Source organism: Panthera leo, chromosome C1, assembly GCF_018350215.1.
Source record: "Panthera leo isolate Ple1 chromosome C1, P.leo_Ple1_pat1.1, whole genome shotgun sequence".
Lineage (NCBI taxonomy): Eukaryota > Metazoa > Chordata > Mammalia > Carnivora > Felidae > Panthera > Panthera leo.
In genome coordinates, this window is record NC_056686.1 from 217,074,950 (window position 1) to 217,098,069 (window position 23,120).

At 52.8% G+C, this 23,120-nt stretch overlaps 1 protein-coding gene across 1 annotated transcript in view; it reads left to right on the plus strand.

Moving 5' to 3' along the window:
- The first annotated feature begins 268 nt into the window (after positions 1-268).
- The window catches only part of MLPH (melanophilin), a 71,180-nt gene continuing 48,328 nt past the window's right edge, over positions 269-23,120 (plus strand). The window contains exon 1 of the mRNA XM_042948719.1: positions 269-355. Coding sequence (XP_042804653.1) covers positions 269-355 — 87 coding nt within the window. The remainder of the gene's footprint in view (positions 356-23,120) is intronic.

Here is a 23,120-nt window from a genome sequence, read left to right on the forward strand (position 1 = left end):
CCCGCCCCTCCCAGCCACCCACCACTTGGGGGACAGTGACCGCCTGCAACCCCAGGTGTTCAGCCTCCTGCACTGGGACCGGAGGTCTTCTCTCTCCTGGGGGCCGCATGTCAAGCCCAGGGAAGTCTCTGGTTGGCCCTGCTTGGGTCAGGAGGATGGGACAGTCCACCCTGGCCCAGCTGGGCGAAAAGTAGGGGGGCATGAAGAGCATTTCCCCAGAGTCCCACGGAGGAGAGGACACCATGGAAGGAAGGCAGCAGGGAGAACGATGCCCACACAGATGGTCATGGAGACCTTTGACATTGACAAGCGTTCCCACAGACATCACTTCATGCGATTCCCTGATACCCTGGGGGTACAGGCGGGACTGACCACTGGTCTCCTTCGTGACACCATCAGACTGCTCCTGGAGCATGCACGGTGCCCACCCACAGCCCTTACTTCCCATAGAGCCCTCGCGCCTGGCCCGAGGGCTCTCTCTGGACACGAGAATGTACACAGCCCCCAATGTGGGCAGGACAGAAATGCCCATGAGCAGCCCTCAATCAATGACCAGTTGAAGAAGCAGAAGAAAGACCTCACCTCCTCACTCACCTCCAGAGAGGGACAATTCTGGGGACATCCTACAGGGTCCCCAAGAGGCCCAGTGGCCCACAGGGATGAGCGGGGCATTCACACACCCTGCCTGCTGCCCCAGCGCCCCGCCGGTGCCTCCTGGACCACCTCCCAGATAAAGGACTTGCAGCCAGATTCTCATCTCAGGATCTGCTTCTGCAGAATCTCCAATTAAGATGCTCTGTACATATTAATAAGCTGTTGTCAATAAAGCAGATCTAAGTAAAGGCTATAAAATAACTAAATCACATCCCAATGCCCTCAAACCCAGAAGGCGAATGGCAGCGCACTGCTTCACGCCCCAGGCTCTCGGAGACAGACATTACTAATCGATTGAGGTTCCCACCCACCCCACCCCCCTTTTGGAGGCTGTAGAAAGACAGCAAGGCAGAGCGTCATGATCACTTAATCATGTCTGCCCCGGTAGAATGAGTGCAGCAAACGCCTTGCTGTTTGCCACCCCAGCCAATTGACTTGCAAAGCCTCTAAAGCCACTCAACCAATGTCACTATCATTATGTCACACGTTCCCGAAATGGCTACTTCTCCTTCCCTCCATCGCCAGCCTTGCCAAGACTCCTATGTGCATAAGTAGCTGGTGGAAAATGCCAAGTGCTCAGCACGTCTCGCCATCCGACAAAGGAAACAGAGATGTCGAAGGCAGAGAGCAGTTAGCACCCACCTGGGGGAGTGGTACGGCTGAAAATAGGCATGACTCACACTTGGCGGGGGAGGGCCAAACCGCGGTTCCAGCAAGACTTCCCCCGCCTTAAATGCCACCAAAAGCATTCGGGGAGCAGAACCGTGCATCCTGTAGGTACAGCTCTGTGTGTGCATGCAGATCACGCAGCCACCCAGCTGCCCAGATGTCGCTCCCCCAAGAGTCACGTGTCCCAGGAGGGCCTTAGGGCTCCACTGCTCATGTTACACAGAGTACAGCCAGAACCATCTGGCCAGGCCTGGAGCCCACTCAGAGTCCCTGCATAAACACATCCCGTCACTTAGGAAAACAGAATTATATTTTCCATAGTGAAGAAATAAATCTCTAGGGGGTATTTACGAAAATGTATACTCTGCTAAGGGACAGTGGGTTTTTTGCCAATTAGCTAGAACAGGGTCTTTGCACAACATAACAAAAAAAAAAAAAAAAAGTGAGTGAGGAAAGGAAAGTCCAGTTAGGTCCATGTTCAAAATAAACAATCTTTACAGTTACAGACAGTCCCTGGTTTATACCCAAGCTGAGTTCCAGGGTTGTCTTTCCAAGTCAGCCGTTTGGAGCCTGACATGTACTTTCCCATAGAAATTATGCCCGTTGGTCGTAAAGTTAACCCACAGCCGTCTCTTCCCGATAGTGTATGGAAGTACATTACCGCCTTCATATCACCTCTGCATTGACTCTGTGAGAAGATAAATTCTGATGTCCAGAGCAGGTCAAGGCAGGGCCAGAACTGGGGAGGGATGGGTGATGAGTGACAGCAGCCTCAGGAGTATGGGACGGGGCAGTGAGACTTGGTGGCCATTGGCTTTTGGTGTGAGTACCAGCACCCCTTGTGCTCTGGCAAGATCTGTAAACTCCCTTAGCCCCGGTCAGTTCACCTCTGAACAGTTCCCACCTTACGTTGTTGCTGTCGGGACAATGAAGTGACAGCAAGGATACAGAGCACAAGTTACGGGGCTTGGCCCCAAACAAGAGCTTGGGGGAAAAACTGCAGTTACCTTCATGTGCAAAAGAGAACTTGATTATGAAATCTGAGTGTTTCAGGATTTGAGGGACTTTGCTCAGTGTTTCCAACAAAGGGCAGGACCGCATCTGTTTTACCCTAAAATGATACCCATGCCTGGCCTGTCGCAGTCTCTAACAAGGATTGGTGGATGGATGGATGGATGGATGGGTGGATGGATGGATGGACAGATGGACAGACAGATGGAGGGTAGATAGGTTGACAGAGAGGTGGATGGATGGATGGATGGATGGATGGATGGATGGACAGATGGATGGGTAGATAGGTTGACACATGGATGGATGGATGGATGGATGGATGGATGGACGGATGGACAGACAGATGGATGGGTAGATAGATGGACACATGGATGGATGGATGGATGGATGGATGGATGGATGGATGGATGGACAGATGGACAGACAGATGGGTAGATAGGTTGACAGAGAGATGGATGGATGGATGGATGGATGGATGGATGGATGGATGGATGGATGGACAGATGGATGGGTAGATAGGTTGACACATGGATGGATGGATGGATGGATGGATGGATGGATGGACAGATGGACAGACAGATGGAGGGTAGACAGGTTGACAGAGAGGTGGATGGATGGATGGATGGATGGATGGATAATGTGTAGATGGATGACTGGATGGGTGGGTGGATGGATAGGTAGATGAGTAGATGGATGGATAGATGACAGAGAGATGGACTGATGGATGAATGAAGGTATGAAGATCAAAAGCATTCTGTCTTCTTTTCCTTCACCATTGTCTCTGGCTTGAGTCCAAAGGCCTCTTCTCAGGGCCCCCCACTGCTTAGCACTGCCATAGGCTTTGATGCCATTGACTCCCACCCAGTCATTGAAATTCTCTGACTCCAGCTCTGAGGAATCATCTCTTTGTGCCACCTCTTCCTTAGTCTCCTTCCCTGACTGCTGGCCCCTAGGGTGCCATTTCCATGGAGATGTTCTCCATGACTATCCTTCAGCCCAGTTATCCCTTTCTCCCCTCTCTATGGGCATCATTATCCCACAGGGTCAGCTCTCATTTCTGGCCTTGATTTCTTACCTGAGCAACAAAGTGAAGTTTACTATGCCCAATGGTTATTTTCCTACTGTGGTCTCACTAGCACCTTAAGTCCCAAACTAGAATACTCTCTTTCTCTTGTTACCTTCCCCAAACAGTCTGTTCCTCCCTCCTCCTGGGTCTCTGGCCCCTGCCCTTGCGGCACAGGCTTGAACTCTCAGACTCCCCATTTCATCATTCAGGTGATGAGAATGTGTTCTGGTGTTTCTTCATGCCCTCTCGGTCTCACTCCTTCACCGGAATTCAGGACCTGCTCTCTCTTTCCTGGTCTTTTGAGCCATCATCTGTTATAGTCAGGGAAATAAACACCAGCTGCTCCAACAGACAAACCTTCAAGTCACAGTGGCCAGAGTGTCCTCTCTTTCACTGTATTGGATATCTACTGCTGTGTGCAAACCATTCCAAGATTCAGTGGCTCGAAACAGGAACCATGATTCTGAGTGTTGACTGGACTCAGGTGGTTTTTCTCCTCCACGTGATGTTGGCTGGGGATATTGTCATCGAGGGCCTCGACTGAGCTGGAATGGCTCCCTCAGATGTCTGGCCCCTTGGGAGGAATGGGCAGGACAGTGGACTCCGCTGGAACACTGAAACAGCTGAGTACCTTTCTCTCTCCATGTAGCCCCAGGCGTCACCCCGTTTACTTAGTAAGGTCAACAGGGTAGCTGGACTTCTCATGTGGCATCTCAGGGCTCCCCAAGTGGGAAAACATCAGCTGCCAGGCCTGCTTAGGACTTGTATCCCTAAATGACCATCACTTATGCCACATTCTGTTGATTCAAGGGAGTCAGAGGACCAGCCCATAGTCAGTATGGGGGGGGGGGCACTACACAAGAATATCACTATACTAACCATCTCATCCCTTGTGTGATGGTTTTGGTGGTAGGGCCCTTGAGAGGTGATTAGGTCATGAGGCAGAACCCTCATGAGTGGGATTAGTACCCTTATAAAAAAGACCCCAGAGAGCTTCCTCACCTGTTCCACCATGGGGGAGGGGGGACACCTCTATATAAGACAGCTATCTATGAAGCAAAAAGCTCTCATCGAACACTGAATCTGCCAGTGCCTTGATCTTGGACTTTCCAGCCTCCAGAACTGTAAGAAATAAATATCTGTCATTTATAAGTCACCCAGACTGGAGTATTTTGTTATAGCAGCTCAAACAAACTAAAATAGATGTGGACACTAGGAGGTATGGCTCAGTAAGGCCATCTTTGAAGACACGTGACCACATTCATTCAGGTCACAGTCCTCAGCAGGACTAGATAACATCATTTGAAATTTGTGGACTTCAAAGTCGGCATGACAGAGGAAAAGAGAGAAAGCGAGAGAGCTGGAGAAAGTACAGTGACTTCTAAATCCCTCTGCACATCAGCCAGAACTAGTCCTATGACCCCAGCATGACTGCAAGGAAAGCTTGGAAATGGAGAGGAGCAGGTGACTATTTGGTAAGCCTTCATGGCCTCTGCCCCATCCTCTGTGTCCTCTAAGGATGGTCCCTGTGTCAGTGGGCACAAGCAGACTCCCATTCACTGCGGGTGGGTGTGTAAATGGTGACAGCCTCTGCCGGAGGCAGTGTGACCTCCCCAGCCTCCTGCTTGCTCCTGGGCTGGGTGTGGAGACCACAGAATCTGTGGGCCCTCCAGGCTCTAAGACTCAGTGGGGATGACTAGGCTACAGAAGATGAAGTCTTAAGAACTTCAGGACACCAGTCTCCTGTCCTCTTTACAGAGTATTCTGTAGTATTGGCCAGAAGGGAGAGGAACTCATTCCTCTCCAGGGTGGAGGCTGCTGGTGTGTCCCTGCTGGTTCCCACCTAGTGGAGGAGAACACACAGTATCATTGTGGGAGGCAGAATTGACCACATTGGGCAAGTTGATTTGTGTAGCCTTTTCACTACACTGTGCCCAATTCAGGGTGCCGTATTAGTACAAAGGTGGAGAAACCAGAGAGAAATCCAAAAACAACAAAACCGCTTGACCTATAAGTGAAGGTGGAAGGGATTGGGATTAACTCATCAAACGAACAGGAAATGACTCAGTGTCAAATGCCTGTAAGCAGCAAGTCAAGAGTGTGGACATGGGTGTCGAATGGACCTGGCTTGGATGGCTGGCTCCATCGTTTACCAGCTGTGGGGCATTAGTCATGTTACTTAACCTCTCTGAATGTCACGTTCCTCATCTGTAAAGTGGCCAAAGTCGTATTAGCTCCCTCGTAGTGTTCTTGTGACCGTTAAATTAAATCATGTGCGCACTGGGCTCGTGGTAAGCATTCAGTAAATGTGGGCGGTGTTCTTGCTGTTGATGTGGTTATACTTCTTTCCAACTTTGTTGGAATAACATGATAATTTCTACATTAATGAGGTTACTTGAGAGGGAAATCATTAATAGTCAAGGACCTCAACAGATCCTTAGTGTGGCAGAGCAAACCCTCCCAGCCCCAGCCCCTGTCCACCTCTTCCACAGGATCCTACCTCACACCACACACCCCATCCCTGAAGAAGAACTTACAGTTTGAACTTGTTACGGTTCTTCTGGATCAATCTGGATGTACTTAAGCAAACTGAAGGCGTACTGAAATCCAAGCAAGCACTAAAGATGCAGAATTCAGGAGGGGCAAGCACCAGGCAGCTCTTGGAGAGGGAAGGACTTCAGAAGCCATGCCATGTCCTCTGGGTTTCAGAGTCACGTGGAAGACAACCTGGGTCCCCAGGAGGACAAATGGCCAGGGGTGGGGAAAGTGTACTTCAGGGAAGGCCCTGCCAGAGAGTGAACGAAGCAGGGTCAGTCTCTCTGGCAATCAGCCTCAGCATAATCCAGTCGGCATGGCCTGGAGTGGAACCCACGTGCCACCGAGCAGAAGAGATGATCCCGAGGCTTTCGGCACAAGCACGTTTTATTTTATCAGGAAGGAACCCTGCTGAGCACACCAAACTCTTGGTTTTATGGGGATTACTGCTGAGGAAACCTAAAAAATAGGCCTTTACTTTATGAAAGAACGCATTTTAAAGTTTTAAGCAAATAGAGGGGGCCGGTACCTGGAAACAGCAAGTCACAAAGGGGCTTCGTGGATTAATGCAGCTTGAGGAATGTGGCCTCAAATCAGGAGTTGTAAAAAGCGCATTATAAATGTAAGTGTTCTGATGAATCCAGTGGCCTAAGTGCCAAGGCTTTCAGGGACCAGCCAGGAGATCACAGTGAGCAAAGTGGGCCAGGGAAGATAGAAGAGGGAGCAGCGGAGGCCGTGGCGGACAGAGGAGGGCACGATCGAGCTGGATGCACTCCATTCACCTGCTGCAGTGGGGAAATGCAGGCCCAGCGCTGGTGGATCTCCTCTTTCAAAGAGAGGTTGGAGATTGGGGATTTTTATGAGAGTTTTCCAGATTTTTCAATGTGAGTGACTGACTCAAAAGTTGTCAAGCAATGGGAGAACCACCCGTGGCATGTCACAGACTGAAGCCCAGCCCTGGCCGTGCAGCCTCCAGCCCCACTGAGAGAGACCCGAATGCACATCTGTGGGGGCCACCCTGCCCCTCGTTCTTCTCTCAGCATGGAGAAAGGGCCGTGCAACCAGGCTCGGGGATAAACGGGGAACCGAGAAAGTCACCTGCCTCTTCCTCCTGAAAGATGAAAATGTTACTTAAGGAGCGTCCTTTTGTTTCAGTGATGCATCATTATGAAAATGTTCAAACATACAGGAAGGGTGAAAGAATATTACAGCGAATGTCCTTATCTCCACCACCTAGGTTCCGCCATTAATAATTCGCGGTATTTCCTTTATCGCATACCCACCCGTCTATCCGTCCCTCCAGCCACCATCTACATAGACTCGTAATGAGGCTCTGGGCAGATTAGCAGGGATGAGGTCTTGGAAGATGTCCCGGCTCCTTTCAGATTCGTATCCTGACTTTTCCTTCCTCTGCTCTGATTTAAGGGAAATAGGATTCCCAGGCCCTGTTGTCTTCTAGCTTGTGGGAGCAGGCAGAGACACAGGTAGAGGCCGACAGGCAGGAGAGGGATTTGGGCATTTCTACTTCCTTCTCTCTGTTTTAGGTGGTCCCCAACTGCACTAGAAGGGACCCGCCAGTCATCCTCCTGGGGTCTCGTCTCCTACCTGACATGCCTGAAGTGACTCCAGCATCTATCAGGTGGCCGGAGATCCTGGGCTCCAGAAACACCTCCTCCTCCTCCCTTTGACCCTCTAGTCCTAGAGGGGACCGTGACTTCCTGCTCTTGTCAATGTCTTGATTGCCTTACCATTCTGTATTTCACCCCTTACCTCCCTCCATCACCGTGGCAACACTTCCCTGCATCGCATCCTCTATCTGAAATCAGCAATGTGGATTCTATTGTCTTGATTGGATCCAGGCTGAAACAAGAGGTTAGTACATCTGTGACCCTCGGTCTTCCAGGAGGCACAGGCCACGACACGAGATCCTTGTTGTGGATAACACCTGTGAAAGAAGGAGGGGAGGGGGCTGTAGAGGAGGAGACAGCCTCAGAACCACCATGATGGAGGCTATCTGACACCAGCCAGGAGGAAGAGGGTCACATGGACCAGCCCTCAGAAGGTCCTGCAGGGGTAGGAAGGACCAGCGTCTATCCTCCACTGTGCCCAGAACCTGCCAGGAGCTGCTGACCAGGAGAAGCCTTGGCCCACACACCCCTTCAGGGTCCTAAAGGTGCTGCAGCTGGAGGCTTCCCCACAAACTCACCCACTTTCCAGAAAGTTCTTCCTTGAAGGGAGAGCCAAGTGGTATGGCTCCATATCCACAACAGCAAGCCCCTCCTCTGGTTTTTAATTTTTTTTTAATGTTTATTCATTTTTGAGAGAGGGAGAGACAGAGCGTGAACAGGGGAGAGAGAGAGAGAGAGAGAGAGAGTGAAAGAGAGCGAGCGCAACGGAATCTGAAGCAGGCTCCGAGTTGTCAGCACAGAGCCTGACGCGGGGCTTAAACCCACAAGTCATGAGATCATGACCTGAGCCGAAGGGAGATGTTTAACCCACTGAGCCGCCCAGGTGCCCCTCCATGGGGACTTATAAGTTAGTGATTAATCACATGGGTCATAGTGGATGGGATGGTTGGGGCCCAGCTGAAATCAGTTAAATGCAGAGAAATGTTTTAAGAGATAAATCTCATCCAGTTGTCAACTGGCACATGAGAAACTGTGCTCTAAAACTGACGACCAGAACCAGCTCTAGCCGCTGGACTGAAACACTCCCGCTCAGACTTAAAACCGTTGTCATCAGTTATAATTTATAGCCAATAAAATGCGCTCCTTTAAATGCACATTTCAGTGATTTTTGATGAATGTATACACCTATGTATCTGAAGAGTACATCTTGATGAATTACAACGTAGCCACCACCTCAATGAGGATATAAAACGTTTCCATCACCTCCAAAAGGGCCCCCTGTGCCTCTTAGTAGTCAACCTCCACCCTCAGCCCCAGACAACTGCTTACCCAAACCAAATCGGATTTCTCTACTCCAGAGTTTCCTATCAATGGAAGCTGATTCTACCCTGTTCGCTTTTGTGTCCGACTTCTTTCATTCAGCATAATGTCTTTGAGAGTCAGATTGCTCTGCGTATCATCGGTTTGTCATTTTTACTGAGGATACGCTAGCATTCCCTTTCACGAATGACCCCACTTTGTGTACCCAGCCACCTGTTGACAGATGTTTGCATTATTTCTGGTTGTAGACAACGATGTCCTGCCCTGCTGTCACCAGGTTTCATCTCTCTGCAACTCGCTCATTGTTTTAATATTTTCCTTTCAGGTAATGGTAGAATCGCATGTAGCTCTTAAGAAACACTACAAAGAGACCCAAATGTCCTTTACCCAGCTTCCATCAAAGGCAGCATCTTGTATGACGATAGAACAGTACCAAGACCAAGAAAGTGATCTTGCTACAATTCGTCGACCTTATTCAGATTTACCAGCTATGTATGTGCTCATGTGTGTGTGCATGTGTGTGAGCGTGTGTTTAGTTCTGTGCAATTTTATCACACGTATAGATTCGTGTGACCCCCACCACGCTGAGGAGGCAGACCAATTCCATCACAGGATCCCTTTTGTAGCCACAGCCTCCTCCCTGTCCCCCTCCATAGCCTGGCAACCACTCGTCTATCCACTGCTATAAATTTATCGCAGCGATGCTATTTACATGGAATCATGCAATTTGTGATGTTTGGAGGCTAACTTTTTTCATGCAGCATAATTCCCTTAAGACCTATCCCAGGTCTTTATGTGTATCAACGGCTTGTGCCTTCTTATTGCTGGGAAGTATTTCAAGATATCAACGCATGAGTTGGTTTAACATTTCACCCCCTGAAGGACACTGAGTTATTCCCAGCTTAGGACTAATACAAATAAGGCTTCTATGAACGTTTGTATACAGATTTTTTGTGTGAACACGAGTTTTCCAATTTCTGGAAGAAATGCCCAATGGTGCAATTGCAGGGCTCTACAGTAAGGGCATGTTTAGTCTTGTAGGATAGATACTGCCGTATTCTTTTCCAGAGGGGTTACACCCTCTTACATCTCCGCGAGCAAGCTTAAGTGGCCTAGTTGTTCCTCGTCCCTGCCAGCATTTGATGATACCACAATTTTTTGTTTTAGCTATTCTTACAGGTAGAAATATGTCATTTGTGGTTTTCTTTTGCATTCGCCTCATGACTAATGCCGAGCATCTTTTCACGTGCTCATTTACTATCTGTGTGTCCTGTTTGGTGACATGTCTGTTCATGCCTTTAACCCATTTTCTAATTGGATTGTTTGGGTTTTAGTTTGTTTCACTGTTGACTTTTAAGAGTTCTTTATATATTCTAGATACTAATCCTTTGTTGCAAGTATGTTCCCCCAGTGGGTTGCTTTTCTTTTTAGCCTCTTAACAGATTCTTTCACAGAGCAAGAGTTTTTAGTTTTGATGCCGTCCCATTTATCCCATTTATCCATTTTTTTCTTGTTTTTCTATTCTTTTTTTTCTGTTTTTAATATTTATTTATTTATTCTGAGAGAGAAGGAGAGCTAGCAAGCATGCGAGTTGGGGGACGGGCAGAGAGAGAGAGAATCCCAAGCAGGCTCTGCACTGTGAGCACAGAATCTGACATGGGGCTCGATCCCACAAATCATGAGATCATGACCTGAGCTGAAGCCAAGAGTCAGACGCTTAACTGACTGAGCCACCCAGGTGCCCCCCTTTTCCTTTCTTGCTTTTGGTGTCAGGTCAAACAACTAACTCTTCACCTAGGCCTGGTTTAAAATATTTTTTTCATAAACATTTAGTCATTTTATATTTTACATTTAAGTCTGTGATTCCTTTTGAGTTGAGTTTTGTGTAACATGTGAGATTTAGGTTGAAGATCATCTCATTGCCCACAGATGTCCATTGGCTTTCACACCATTTGTTGCAAAGGCTTGCCTTCCTTCATTGGGCTGCCCTCACACCTTTGACAAGTATCAGTTGGGCATACGTGTGTGGATCTATTTCTGGGTTCTCCATTTGTTCTATTGACCTGTGAGTCTTTCCCTGTGGCAATTTCATACAGTCTTGATTACCGTAGCTATATCATGACCCTAACATCATAACCCATTCTTTAAAAAAAAATAATAAATTTGAACTAAATTTCTCTTTAAGATCTCACCGGAGATGGGACACAAGTGAGAGTCAGGAAAGTTAACACAGAGGGTCCTGAGCTAAGCCAATTCTTGAGCAAGGAGGAGGATGGGAAAGGCTCAGCAGGATTCCCACTCCCACGGGGTGGTGGTGGAGTAGGGCTTTAGTCACATGGCACTGGAGATTGGCACACAGGGCAGGAAGTTTTGGTAAAGGTCCTGCCATTGGGCTAGACCAACCCCAAGACACAGAGCACTTAAAGGAATTATACCAGAGGGATGCTCAGTGCCACATTTTTGTGCACATGGAGCCATTACTGGAGGCTACTTATTGGTAACCCCAAGACTCTGTGTCTGAGGCATCTTTCCTGAAAATAGGAGCCTCAATCCACAAGGGGCAGGGAGCTGATAGATAAAACCTCATCCTCCTCAACCCAGGATGGAATAACTCAGAGGTATGGTCTCTCCTGCCTTCCCGTCTCCAGGCAGGCATGGGCTCCAGCTACCCATGGGGGCAAACATCTTGATCATATACTCTTTCACCTCAATTCCTTGTCCTACATTTCCCACTCACCCTGCAGGTGCCTCCCTGGGGTGGCTTCTGAAAATTAATTATTTGCATCAAATGTGCTCAGGGTCTCCTTCTAGGGGACACAAACCAAGACAGGGGCCGAGGGCTGACTTTGAGCTGGTTGCCCTTGGCCTACAGTTTGTGTTGGTGCCATATTGCTGTCACTGCATGTCTGGATTCTTATAAACCAGCCGTTCCCTAAAAATTCCCATTCTTGTGTGATGAAACCTCCTGTCTCAACTAACAGCAACCTGCATCTTAGGTATTTTAACCTGGAGACTTGGGGAGGGGGGCAATTATTTGAATGCTGTACTTTATTCTTAGCTTATAAAAAGGAGTAGTGATGTGGGACTGAAACTGTCGCCCCCAAATTTATATGCTGAGCCCTCATCACCCTCCTCAGTATGACTATATTTGGATATTGGACTTACAGGGAGGTCCCTAAATTTTAATGAGGTCGTCAGGGTAGGGGCTCTGATCTAATAGGATTGGTGTCCCTATGAGAAGAAAGAGACCACAGATCGATCTCTCTCTCTCTCTCTCTCTCTCTCACACACACACACACACACACGCACACACACACACAGAGTGAGGCAAGGCCACGTGAAGGCCATGTGAGGACATAGCAAGAAGGCAACCATCTGAAGCCAGGAAGGAAATTCTCTCCAAGAATCAACCAAGACCTTGGTTTTGGACTTCGGGCCTCCAAAACTATTCAAAAAGAGATTTCTTCTGTTTGAGCCACTCAGCCTATGCTCTTTTGTTATAGCAGCCCAAGCAGGCTAATACAAGTAGTAGATAGATGGGGGGGGGGGGAGAGACAGGGAGTGATGGGGGAGGGAAGGAAGGAAGGAGACGAGGAAGCTAGTTCTATACTAGTGAAGAGTCTCCTTAACTCAAAACAACTGAGACCGTGGGGGGAAATCTTTAGAAAGGCCAGAAGCGGGGAGTCAGCTTTGATCAACACTCACGGTACCAAAGGAAAGGAACCAAAGTAAACGACACATTAGAGTACTAGAAATGCTTCCCACGAGATCTGAAAGAGGCATGACTATGGAATTCTGTCATCTTCTCTGGGTCTTATGGAACCAACTCGTCTCCACAAGTAAGCTTCTGCTCAGCTCCCGGCCCCCCTTGTCTGACGGTGGCAGAGGGCACGAGTGCCCAAATCTGAGCAGCACTGGGGACAGAGCCGCCCCGGCTGCCCCACCAGGGCTCTGCACTCGTGTGCAGGGACACACAGATGCACCTGAGGGGCTCTCACCACCTGACTGGGGAAGCTCTCCCAAGAGGCTCGCTTCCCAGGCTGGCAAACGTGGTTCCAGATTTGACACAGGGGATGTTTTTGGCCGAACCGCTGCTGACTCTAGCATCCAGACGTCTGAAATCGTTCTGCCTGGGAAATCGAGCAGAGACGTTGTAAGATTCCAAAGACCAGCAACTTGAAACTGGACACCTAAAGACGTGGCAAGCCATTTAGCAAAAGAGCCTAAACGTTAAAGCACTAAAGCATGCCCCTTAGGTCTGCTCAGGAGAAATCTGCCTTCTTGTAGGTGCCTCAGACCCTAACGGAGACCAGATGGGCAGGCTCACAGCCACCCAAGCTCCTCACAGTGGGTGGGGAGGGTTGCTTAGGCTCACTGTGGGCTCCGGGTCGGGGCAGATGGGCTCGTCACGCCGATGGGGGTATGCCGCGGGGCTGGGAGTATGTGTGGTCGCTCTGGACCTGTGCTCACCATCCCGAGCACCCCCCACCCGACCCCGGGCTCCGGGCGTGCAGGGTCAGCCTCAGTAACCCACTCCGGCCAATGGAGGGCAGCAGAGGGCAGCAGAAACCAGCCTGCTGTTCGGGCACCAGGGAGCCTGTCCCTAAAGGGTGGGGGCTGAGAGTGCCCAGGCCCAGAAGGAAGCTCTCCCGGGATCCCAGCCCGGTGAAGCTGTTGGACAGAGGCGGACAGAGTCATCGGGCTCCTGCGGCACGGGCCCTTGGGGACGCTGGTTCTTTCCTCCATTCCGGGAGGAGCCACTGGCTGGCTTAGACGTCAGGGTCAGACCTGTGTGCCGCTCTCCCTCCCGAGCTCCTGAAGGGTGGTGCTCCTGCTACGTGCTCCTGCTACGTGCCAAGGCCAGAGTTGCCGCCAGCCTGAGGCGGAGGGAAGGCCCGCATGGGGGCTCAGCACTGCAGGCCCAATGTCTGAGCGTGTGACAAGGACGGGGTGCAAAGCAGGGCTCGGACGGAGCCCCGGAGCACCAGGCCACGCAGCCGAAGGACTCAGGGCCCCGGGGAACAGGGAAGGCTAATGAGGAGATGTGCGTGCCAGAAGCTCCCTAGCAGAGAGGTGAGTCATTTGGCTGCAGGGATGAGTAAGGCAGCACTGGGAATCTCTCTAGGGGGTTCGTTCCAGGCCCCGGGTGCTGGGGCCGGGTCAGGCTGTGGTGGGAGAGCGGAAGGAGGGTCTTGGAGGGAAGGGTGTTAGAGAGGCAGACGTGGAGTCCTGATGCCTGATGGAGCCCAGGGTGACTCCCGCCCGGGGGCCTGGCCCAATCATCACCAAATTCGGGATCAGTAGAGTTGCCTCCAGCCATCAACTCCCCAAGGATCACCGAGGCCCGGAGGCCATGCTCGCTCTGAGACAGGCCTGAGTGGGAACCCCAGCTCCACCCACACTGCCCAGTGGCCTCTGGAAAGTCACTTAACTGGCACTCATCCTGTCCGAGCCTCAGTTTCTTGACCCATAAAATGGGGCTGTGTATAGCAGTGCTTACCCCCCACAGGAGTGCTGTGGGGACTGAGATCATGTACGTGACACTAAGCACGGGGCCGTGCGTGGTTTAAAGGCTCAGAGTCTGGGAGCCACTGAACATCACATGGCCATCACTTGATGTGTAGCAGGAGCAAGTGACCGTCAGCTGGGCCCGGGGCAGGCCCTGGAGGCTGCTCCCAGAGTGACTGCCCGGGAGTTCACGTGGCCAGGCTGGTCAGGTGCCTGGGATTCAGGCAGCAACCTCTCCGTTCACCAGCCGCTGCTCATGAGGGCCCCCGAGGATCCGGGGGGGACCGAGAGGGTTGCTGGAACTCAGAAGCCCAGGGCCACGTGGGGCGATCTTGTGCAGGACCCCCGTCTGCCCCTCCGGAGGCCCTCCCACCCCCCGCATCCTGCCGTGTGTCCCAGACTCTGACCTCTGCTGCCCACACGCGCTGAGGCCCTGCCTTCTGGCTTCCGCGTGGGCTCAGCCGATGACGGGCGCCAGCTGGGACCCAGAGCGCGGGGAGCCAGGCCGTGGTCCTTACCCCCCTGCCTCCCCGCTCATGGCCCTCGCTGTGCCCTACCCCACAGTGCTGCAGGCACAGCGGCTCTGCCAGCCACGTCCGGAAACCACTCCCTCCTCTGCCCCTTAAGGCCTAAGGTGGCAAATGGCTTTCTCTGTGACCGGCTCCAGGAGCAACTCAGCCTCCCTCCCTGGTTCCCTTAACTCCACCCACACCCCTGCCTGGAGAGAGGGTGGTGTCCTGCCCAGCCCCTGGCCGGCAGGGAGAAGGCACGAAGGGAGGCCCCTGGGGTGCACAGCCTAGAGCCCCCGTGAGGCCAGGATAAGAGAGCCCGGGCTTTGTGCTCAGGCCGGGAGCCCTTAGGTTACCAAGTCCTGCAGGGGAGACCAGACAGCACAAAACCCAGGGTGTGGGGACAGAGGTCCCAGAGCCGCCCCGGCTCAGACTTGCTGTGGGTTAGTTAGGCTGAGTGACGACACCAGAGGACACACACCCACCAGGGAAGCCCCCGCAGGTAGGAGATGCTGGGCGTGATCGGGCAGCGAGAAGGAGCCCTTCCCAGAGTCTGTACGGAGCCCTCGCTCCATAGAGCGGAGCCTGGAGCCCGGGACACGTGTTCCAACAGCCACAGTGGTCCGGCCCCACGCCAGAAACCACACAACCCATGACATGACTAACCTGCCAACAGAGACAGCCAGCTTCCCATTGTTTCCTGGGAAATGGCAAGCCCAGATCCCACGCCTTCACATCCTGAGAATTAGAAATAGCGTCTCGCCCCTTCTCCCCTCCAGCCCCCACCCCCGCAGGGGCCACCCGCCCACGCACTGTCCCCCGCCCTACAGCTGTGGCCAGATGGGATGCCCCTCCAGGGCCTGCCCCATGGAGGGAGGCAGGGACCGGGCCTCCCCGGGTGGGGGTGGTTCGGATCAGAAAGGGAGTCGTTGGAGGTTGGGTCTTCCTAGAAGTAGCTGCTAATTGGGGTTGGGAAAGAGGGTACAGCTCTGAATGGAACAGCCCCAGGCAGCTGTGGGTGGGTCCCTGGAGGCATCTGCAGGCCTCGAGGTCCTGGGGCTGTGAAGGCACTGGGCCGGGGATCTTGACCCTGTACTTGAGGACAGAGGGAAATCCCAGAAGGCCCATTCCCCCGCCCCCACCCTCTGAAGGCCCAGGACTCCCTTAGCTGCGCTCCGGGATCAGAAAGTCAAGTGATGCAAGGGGCTGATGGAGTTAGCAGCAGGTCCCAGACGACACAGCCTGCTGAGAAGCGACTCCGAGAGGCCAAGTCAAGGGGACTTAGACCACCAACCAGCTAGGCAGGGGCACCGGGAGATGAGACTTCTTTTTTAATTTGCTATTAAAAACAAAACAGAGCGAAACAAAAAAGCATTCAAGTAACTACTGTGGATAAAAACACTTGGCTTGGGGGCACCTGGGTGGCTCAGTCAGTAAAGCGTCTGACTTCGGCTCAGGTCACGATCTCACGGTTCGTGAGTTCGAGCCCCACGTCAGGCTCTGTGCTGACAGCTCAGAGTCTGGAACCTGCTTCCCATTCTGTGTCTCCCTCTCTCTCTGCACCCCGTCCCCCTCGTGATCTCTCTCTCTCTCTCTCTCTGTCTCTCAAAAATAAAATAAACATTTAAAAAAAAAAAAAGCCACTTGGCTGGAGGGCCCAGTGCTAAATTTCCATAACTTATCTATAGTCTGGTTTTATTTTGTGTTTGTTTTTTTAACGTTTATTTATTTTTGAGACAGAGAGGGACAGAGCATGAACAGGGGAGGGGCAGAGAGAGAGGGAGACACAGAATCTGAAACAGGCTCCAGGCTCTGAGCTGTCAGCACAGAGCCCGACGCAGGGCTCGAACTCACAGACCGTGAGATCATGACCTGAGCCGAAGTCGGACGCTTAACCGACCAAGTCACCTAGGCGCCCCAGTCTGGTTTTATTTTGAATCACACGATTGGGAGGGAGGAAGAGTAGGGCCACCTAATATGTCCAGTGTTCTGGGTTTACAGGTCCTAGTCGCCACTGATTCCCCGTAATAGTGTGGCTTGTGACGAGAGTCTCCCAGTAAAAGGGCATGAGGCTGGGGGCCCTGTGTTCCAAGGAGTCAGGGCCCCCGGGAGTCCACAAGGAAGGATTGGAGAGCAGAGGGCCAGCATTCTGGGGTTTCTCTGTTGCTGCCGGGCTCCTCCGGGGGCGGGGGCCACAGGGGCCACATGCAGCCCCACCCAAGGGGCAGATGTGCGACGGTGGGGCGCCTGCATGCTTGTGAGGGGCTCACCCTCCAGCAGAAACCACATCCCTGCCTTTAATTATGCATTGAAGTTAAACTCCCTGGAAGCTTGCTGGCCATGCGGAAAGCCTTGAGGCCCCAGCCAGGCCTGGATTGGGGGAGGGTACCCGGAGGGGGAGGTGGGTACAGGGGAGGGAGTTGGGCTAGTGAGAGAAGGCATCCACACTACATTGGAAATCTCATCGCTCAGCACAGGGCCCTCATTCCAGCCGCAGGGGGACCCATCCACGCTGCACAGAATTCTGTTGAAGGCTCGCCTGTGCCCTCTGAGCCCAGACGCCAGAGCTGGGGAAACAGTCCCAGGGTTAAATGTGGGCAAGCTGAGGCCACCACGGGCAGGAGTGTGGGCCCCCACGCCAGCTGGCCTTAGGAGGATGATGGCCCCGCCCCTGCCCGCCCACCCCTTTAGAGCAGGGCTCCCTCTGTCCCTCCCCAAGCTGCCATCCGGGGCAGGAGGCTGTGTGCCAGTCCTGCCGCTGTTGGGGATCAGCCTTGGAGGATGCGTCCAGCCCTCGGCAAAGACAGACCCACGGTGAGAACGCAGGAAGGAGAGGCAGGGAGGACAGACGTCCCCGTGTGATGAGCACCGTCCTAAGGGTCTTTAAAATCCTCGAATGGAGCCAGGTGCCAGGAAGGTAGGGCAGGTGCATTCCTACTCCACCTGGTAAGTACTGTGCATCTTAGACAACACCCGCCCCTCCATTTAGTGCCCTCTCACATGGGGACAGCTCTGGTACCTTCCTCGTGGGAGGCTGTGCGTATGGACTGTGACCACGGGGGTAAATCCTACAGAAGAGCACCTGGCACTCAACGAACCGACCCCAGCCTTGCAGCACAGTGAGGCTGACAGTCTCCTCCGAGATGACACAGCTAGGGTGACATCCAGTCTCCCAATTCGGACTGTTGGTGTTTTTATAGACCGATGATTTGTAATCGACTGTCCTCGATGTGAAATGAAAGCATTTCTCTGACACCGATTTATGAAGCATGTTTACGACAGCTGCGTTCAAATCCTCGTCAGGTCCTTCCGACCTCGGATTCATCTACGTACTCCCACCTGCTGTCCTTGCCCGTCCCAGAGGCATCCCTGGATCTCGGTATGGTGGGGATTTCGTGCTGTGTCCTAGACATTCTGGTTATCGTGTTAGGAGACTTGATCCCAACGAAATGTATTTCAGCAGATAATCGCCCGGCTTCCGTTGAGGTCGAACTTGCAGGCGTCAGCTCCAAGGACGGCTTAGTTTTTGGAACACACGCTGTGTCATTTAGGTCCGCTTCATTCTTCCCGTGCTGCTGGGGCTGTGGCTCCGTCCCTGCAGGTGTGGTCCCCAGGGGCAGAGGTCACTGGGCCCGGGTGTCCTTACATCACCAGGCGGAGGACAGTGAGACACATGGCTCCTGCGGCTGCAGGCAGGCGGGCCCCCAGGGTCCGGCTGTGGAGGGGCCGGGACAGTCGCGGCTGCTCCCAGATCGGCCGGCCTGCTGCAGCCCGGTGGCTGAGCGGGACTGGGGCTGTTCACTGAGTCTCTGTTGGGCTCCCCTTTCCCAGCCTCTTGGCCAGAGAAAGTAGGCTTTTTGAGATTTTCTTTTCATCTCTGCCTGTTGGAGGTTCTGACTACAGGTCTTTCTGGCACCCAGATAAAATGAAAACCCAGCGAACATCATTCCTCGGGCCCCGAGATCTCCAGCTTCCACCTTCTTGCAGCCTATGCTTTGTCCACGGTGAAGTCAAAATCATTTTCAGGGGATCAGGTTATTTTTAGAATAGAGGAACCGGGGAAAGGAAGTCCAGCATCATTTTTCCAGAATCAAAATCCTAAGTCCTTTATAACCACACGTTCCAAATCTTCTCTCACCAGGTCCCACTAAATACCCCCAAATACACACTAAATACCCCCAAATAGTTCCACGGGGCTGGCTGGTCTTCTCAGGGGATGGTTCCGGATAAAGGGCTCATTGTCAGTCGGATAAAGTAAGATCAGCCTTGGCGAGAGGAAGCCCGTGCTGCTGGACCCACGGTGCAGACCTCCAGGTGACCAGGGACAGAGGCTGGCCTCTGACGGAGGATGAGTCCCCAGCACACCCACTGGCTCAGCGTCTCCTCTGCAGGGGACGGCCTCTGGTGAGCACTGATCTGAGATAAAAACGCAAACGTGGTGCCCACTCCCGTCTTGGATCTTGGGAGAGACACGTGGCTCCTCGTCTCGGATCTTCCCATCTTCCTTCCTCTGGTTCCCTGACCAACCAGAGAGGCTCGCACCACAGCCCGGACCTGCTCAGCACCCTCCCGTGCTTGCAGCCCGGCTCAAACCTGTCAGCCTTCCAGGTCACTTGCTAACTGGACTGGAGCCCTATTCCCACGTGAGGCATCTGCTGCCTCCAAAATCCAGAGTTGCGTCTAATGCTGGTGGCTCTGTGTCTGCCGTGGGGATCGCGAAGGGAATATCTTGCCGTGACCGAGAAGGCATGTCCCAGCATGCTCTAGATCACTGGACCCCTAAAAATCCCCCCAAAGTTGCGCACCCCCAAGTCTTACAGGATTTGCTTCCAGTTCCCGATACTCATGTCCTACCCGGGCAGCCAGCCTCCCTGCCGCTCCCGATGTGCCAGGTCGAATTAGAAAAACATCAGTACGTGGGACAAGCATGCTCAAGGTTCCTGAGGATTCTATGAAGACGCCGATCAGAGAGCTAGGATCGCCCCGAGACAGCAGAGAGGAGACGCTACTTTCTTCCTATGTGAAAGCGAACTCACTCCGGATCCTCTTTCCTGATGACGGTGTGGAGGCTCCCTGACGAGTGTCAGCCCAGAGTCCGCATCCAGTCACCCTCCTAAGGCCAAGCATCTTCCTTCACCCAGTACACAGTTACTCTGCCAAACAGCCATAGGTCCCTCCGGGGGAAGGAATGTGGGATATTCACGGCATATATTGTAATGACCTTGCAAGGTCTGTCCTCCAGGGGCCCGGCTTCTCCTTGGGTCAGCGGGCTCTGGGTCTGAAAACTAGTTTCGATCTGGAAACTGGAGGGGATTCTGATTTTTCATTGCAACATCTGATATCAGCCTTCTGTTTTTACTAGTTCCTGGCTTCTTCCGCATAGACCAACCCAGCAATGTCCTAGCTGGAGCCTCGTCTTTTGCGTCCCGAGGAATACCACGGTCTATTAGCCAGCCCCATAGATACCAATGGGCCAAGGGGCCGTGGTCGCCTTTCTGGATTTTCTGCCATTATGGCAACTCTGCCCGCCTTGCCTCTGACGGTTGAGCACCTCCACCTAAACTCTGTTTGACGATCCTGACACCCCTTGACACTAGGGAGTGAAGTTCCACGGCATAATCTACTGTCAACATGGACAGCATTGAGCACAGCCAGTACTGAGTTGCCCAGAAATGCAAAACCACTCCTCAGAGGCGTGTTCCTTACTGTCTTGGCGAGAGAAGTGTCCTCTGGGCCTCCCGGGGAACACAGTCAAGTGATAGAGCCTTCAGCCTCACATGATGGATTCCTTCCCGCATCTCTACTTGCCCAAACCCTGTCCGCTCTTTCTCGACACTCTAGAGAGACAGCCTCAGCACGACACCTCGCCTACAGCATCTGGATAACTCCCAAGTATGCCTGCTGGGAGGTCAGATCCTGAGACACGGCCACACTCTGCCAAATCAATAAACCCAGTTCATTATCTTCCAGTCTGCCCCACACATTTCTTCTGTCGCTCAGTGACATATACAAGCCGGGACCTGCGCTCCCATCCGCGAAGAGGCCGTTTACGCCCAGAGCGGGAATTTTGTTTCCTCACTTGGGCTTCGCTGAGACCTGGCCCTCGTCGCTGGCCTAGAGGAAAGAAGGACAGACGGGGACAGGTCTTGAGAATGGCATCCTGTTGTCGGACAGCTACGACAGGTGAAGCTGATGTCCAGGCACCAACTGGACCAGAGGCTGCTTCTTCATGCTCAGAGCGTTCTGGGGTATCTGGGTGTTCAAGCTCAGACTCATCCACCCAAACGTCCCCGTCCCAGGACGCCCCCACTGCCCTATGAAGGCCCTGGCTGCACCACAGAAAACCTATTCAGGGCATTCCCTCTGTAGCTGTGGCACACATTTGCCAGATATCGGTATCAGCTGTCCCGTGAAACCTGAATTTCAGAAAAAGACCGAACATTTTAGTAAAAATAAGTATGTCTCGTGAAATATTTAGAACATACTTATACTTGGGGAAAAAAACAACTGTTCGCTGTTAACCTAAAATTGAAATTTAACTAGGCAGCCCGAATTTAATCTGGAAACCCTCCACTGGCACCCTTGCTATTAAAAGCTGGGTCTGATTATCAGCACAGGCTGCCCAAAGGTGTCAAGAGATACAGATTTCTTTCAACAGCATCACCTGGAGGCCCTCTGGCTTTCCCAGTATGTCCTGAGAGACACCTGTACCTGCCATTTATTTCTCAGGCTTGCGTTAGGGTTAGGGTTAGGGTTAGGGTTAGGGTTAGAGTTAGGTTGCATTAGGTCTGTATTACAGTTTTTAAATGACTTTAAAAGCCTGAAAATTCTAATCGAGTGTCTCCGAAACCCTGAACTGCATTTACAAAACTAATTTCAGGGGTGCCTGAGTGGCTCAGTCAGTTGAGCGTCGGACTCTTGGTTTCCCGTCAGTCATGATCCTGGGGTCATGGGATTGAGCCCTGCTATCGGGCTCCGCACTAATGCACAAAGATTGCTTGGGATTCTCTTTCTCTCTCTCTCTCTCTCTCTCTCTCAAAATAAATAAACATTAAAAAAATAATAATTATAATTTCAAAAGCGGTGACCTAGCCCATGCTCCTGGGCAGGGGGATCTGAGCCAGTTTGGAAGGTTAACTTGGGAAGGGTGGAGTTCGAAAGGGAAGGCACAGAAGCAGGTGGACATCAGGTTTCCGCCCTGGACCGAAGGCACATCTGTGCTCTAGGAAACAAGTGTGCCCATCTGGGCTTGGGGGGCAGGAGCTCTGGGAGAGGGGGCTGGGCATTTGAACTGGCTTGGGGTGCAGGTGGCTGGTTCACGTGGAGACGGGTGAGCATGGGCATAGGGGAGGGTGGGGCGAGGGTGAGTGGGCACAGGGTGGGCTGCAGAGTGGAGGGAGGACAGGGTGAGGGGCCGCAGGGCTCTTGCTCCTGGCTCTGGCTCGCTCTCCGGTTGGCCCTGACCTCGGAGCCCTTGCTGGCTGGTGGCGGGATGACCTGAGGAGGTTCGGGGGCAGCGGTTCAGGGGAGTCAGCGGGTGACAGATTAGCCACACGGCCGATGTTCGGGAACATTCGTTACAAGAGTGTAATGTGAAGTATAAAGTGCGGCTCATGCGGTCGAAACTGAAATTAGGTCACTCCGAAGTGTGGACGTGAAGAAGGGGTGGGGAGAGTTGGGGCGCCTGATGTAACCATGGTGACGCGGGAATGGGGGGGGTCACGGCCACCAGATGCCTCGTGGTGCACGGTCAGGGGCTCCCCGGGCCGCCCCCGCGCTTTGCTCCAGCAGGTGAGCCACAGAGGGGCTCTGGCTTTGACGTCCTGGTCTGTTCCTCTGGCCGCACTGCCCGGGCGCAGGTGGCCTCCCCTGCGGTGCTGGTGCCCTGCCGGGCTGCGCTTCAATCTGGTCTCCCCTCTCTGACGGTGACAACTGGCCCGGCGTCTGGGCTTCCTCACCTGCTCAGCCCGGGTGGTGCCAGCAGGCGCCCCACACACGTGGTCAGGCACCCACGCTGCCCGGCACTCGGCGGGTCTTCAGGGAGGACCGGCCCTCCTCCCTGCGGAAGGGGGTCTTGGCACGAGATAGAGCATGCAACCATATGGCCCGGATTCTTTCCCTTCCATTCGAACCATTTCTGCTCCGGGCCTGAACCCCTGGTAGCAAGAGCCCCTAACTGAGCTCATCCAGGGAAAGGCAAGTGTTCACTGGCCCGTGCCT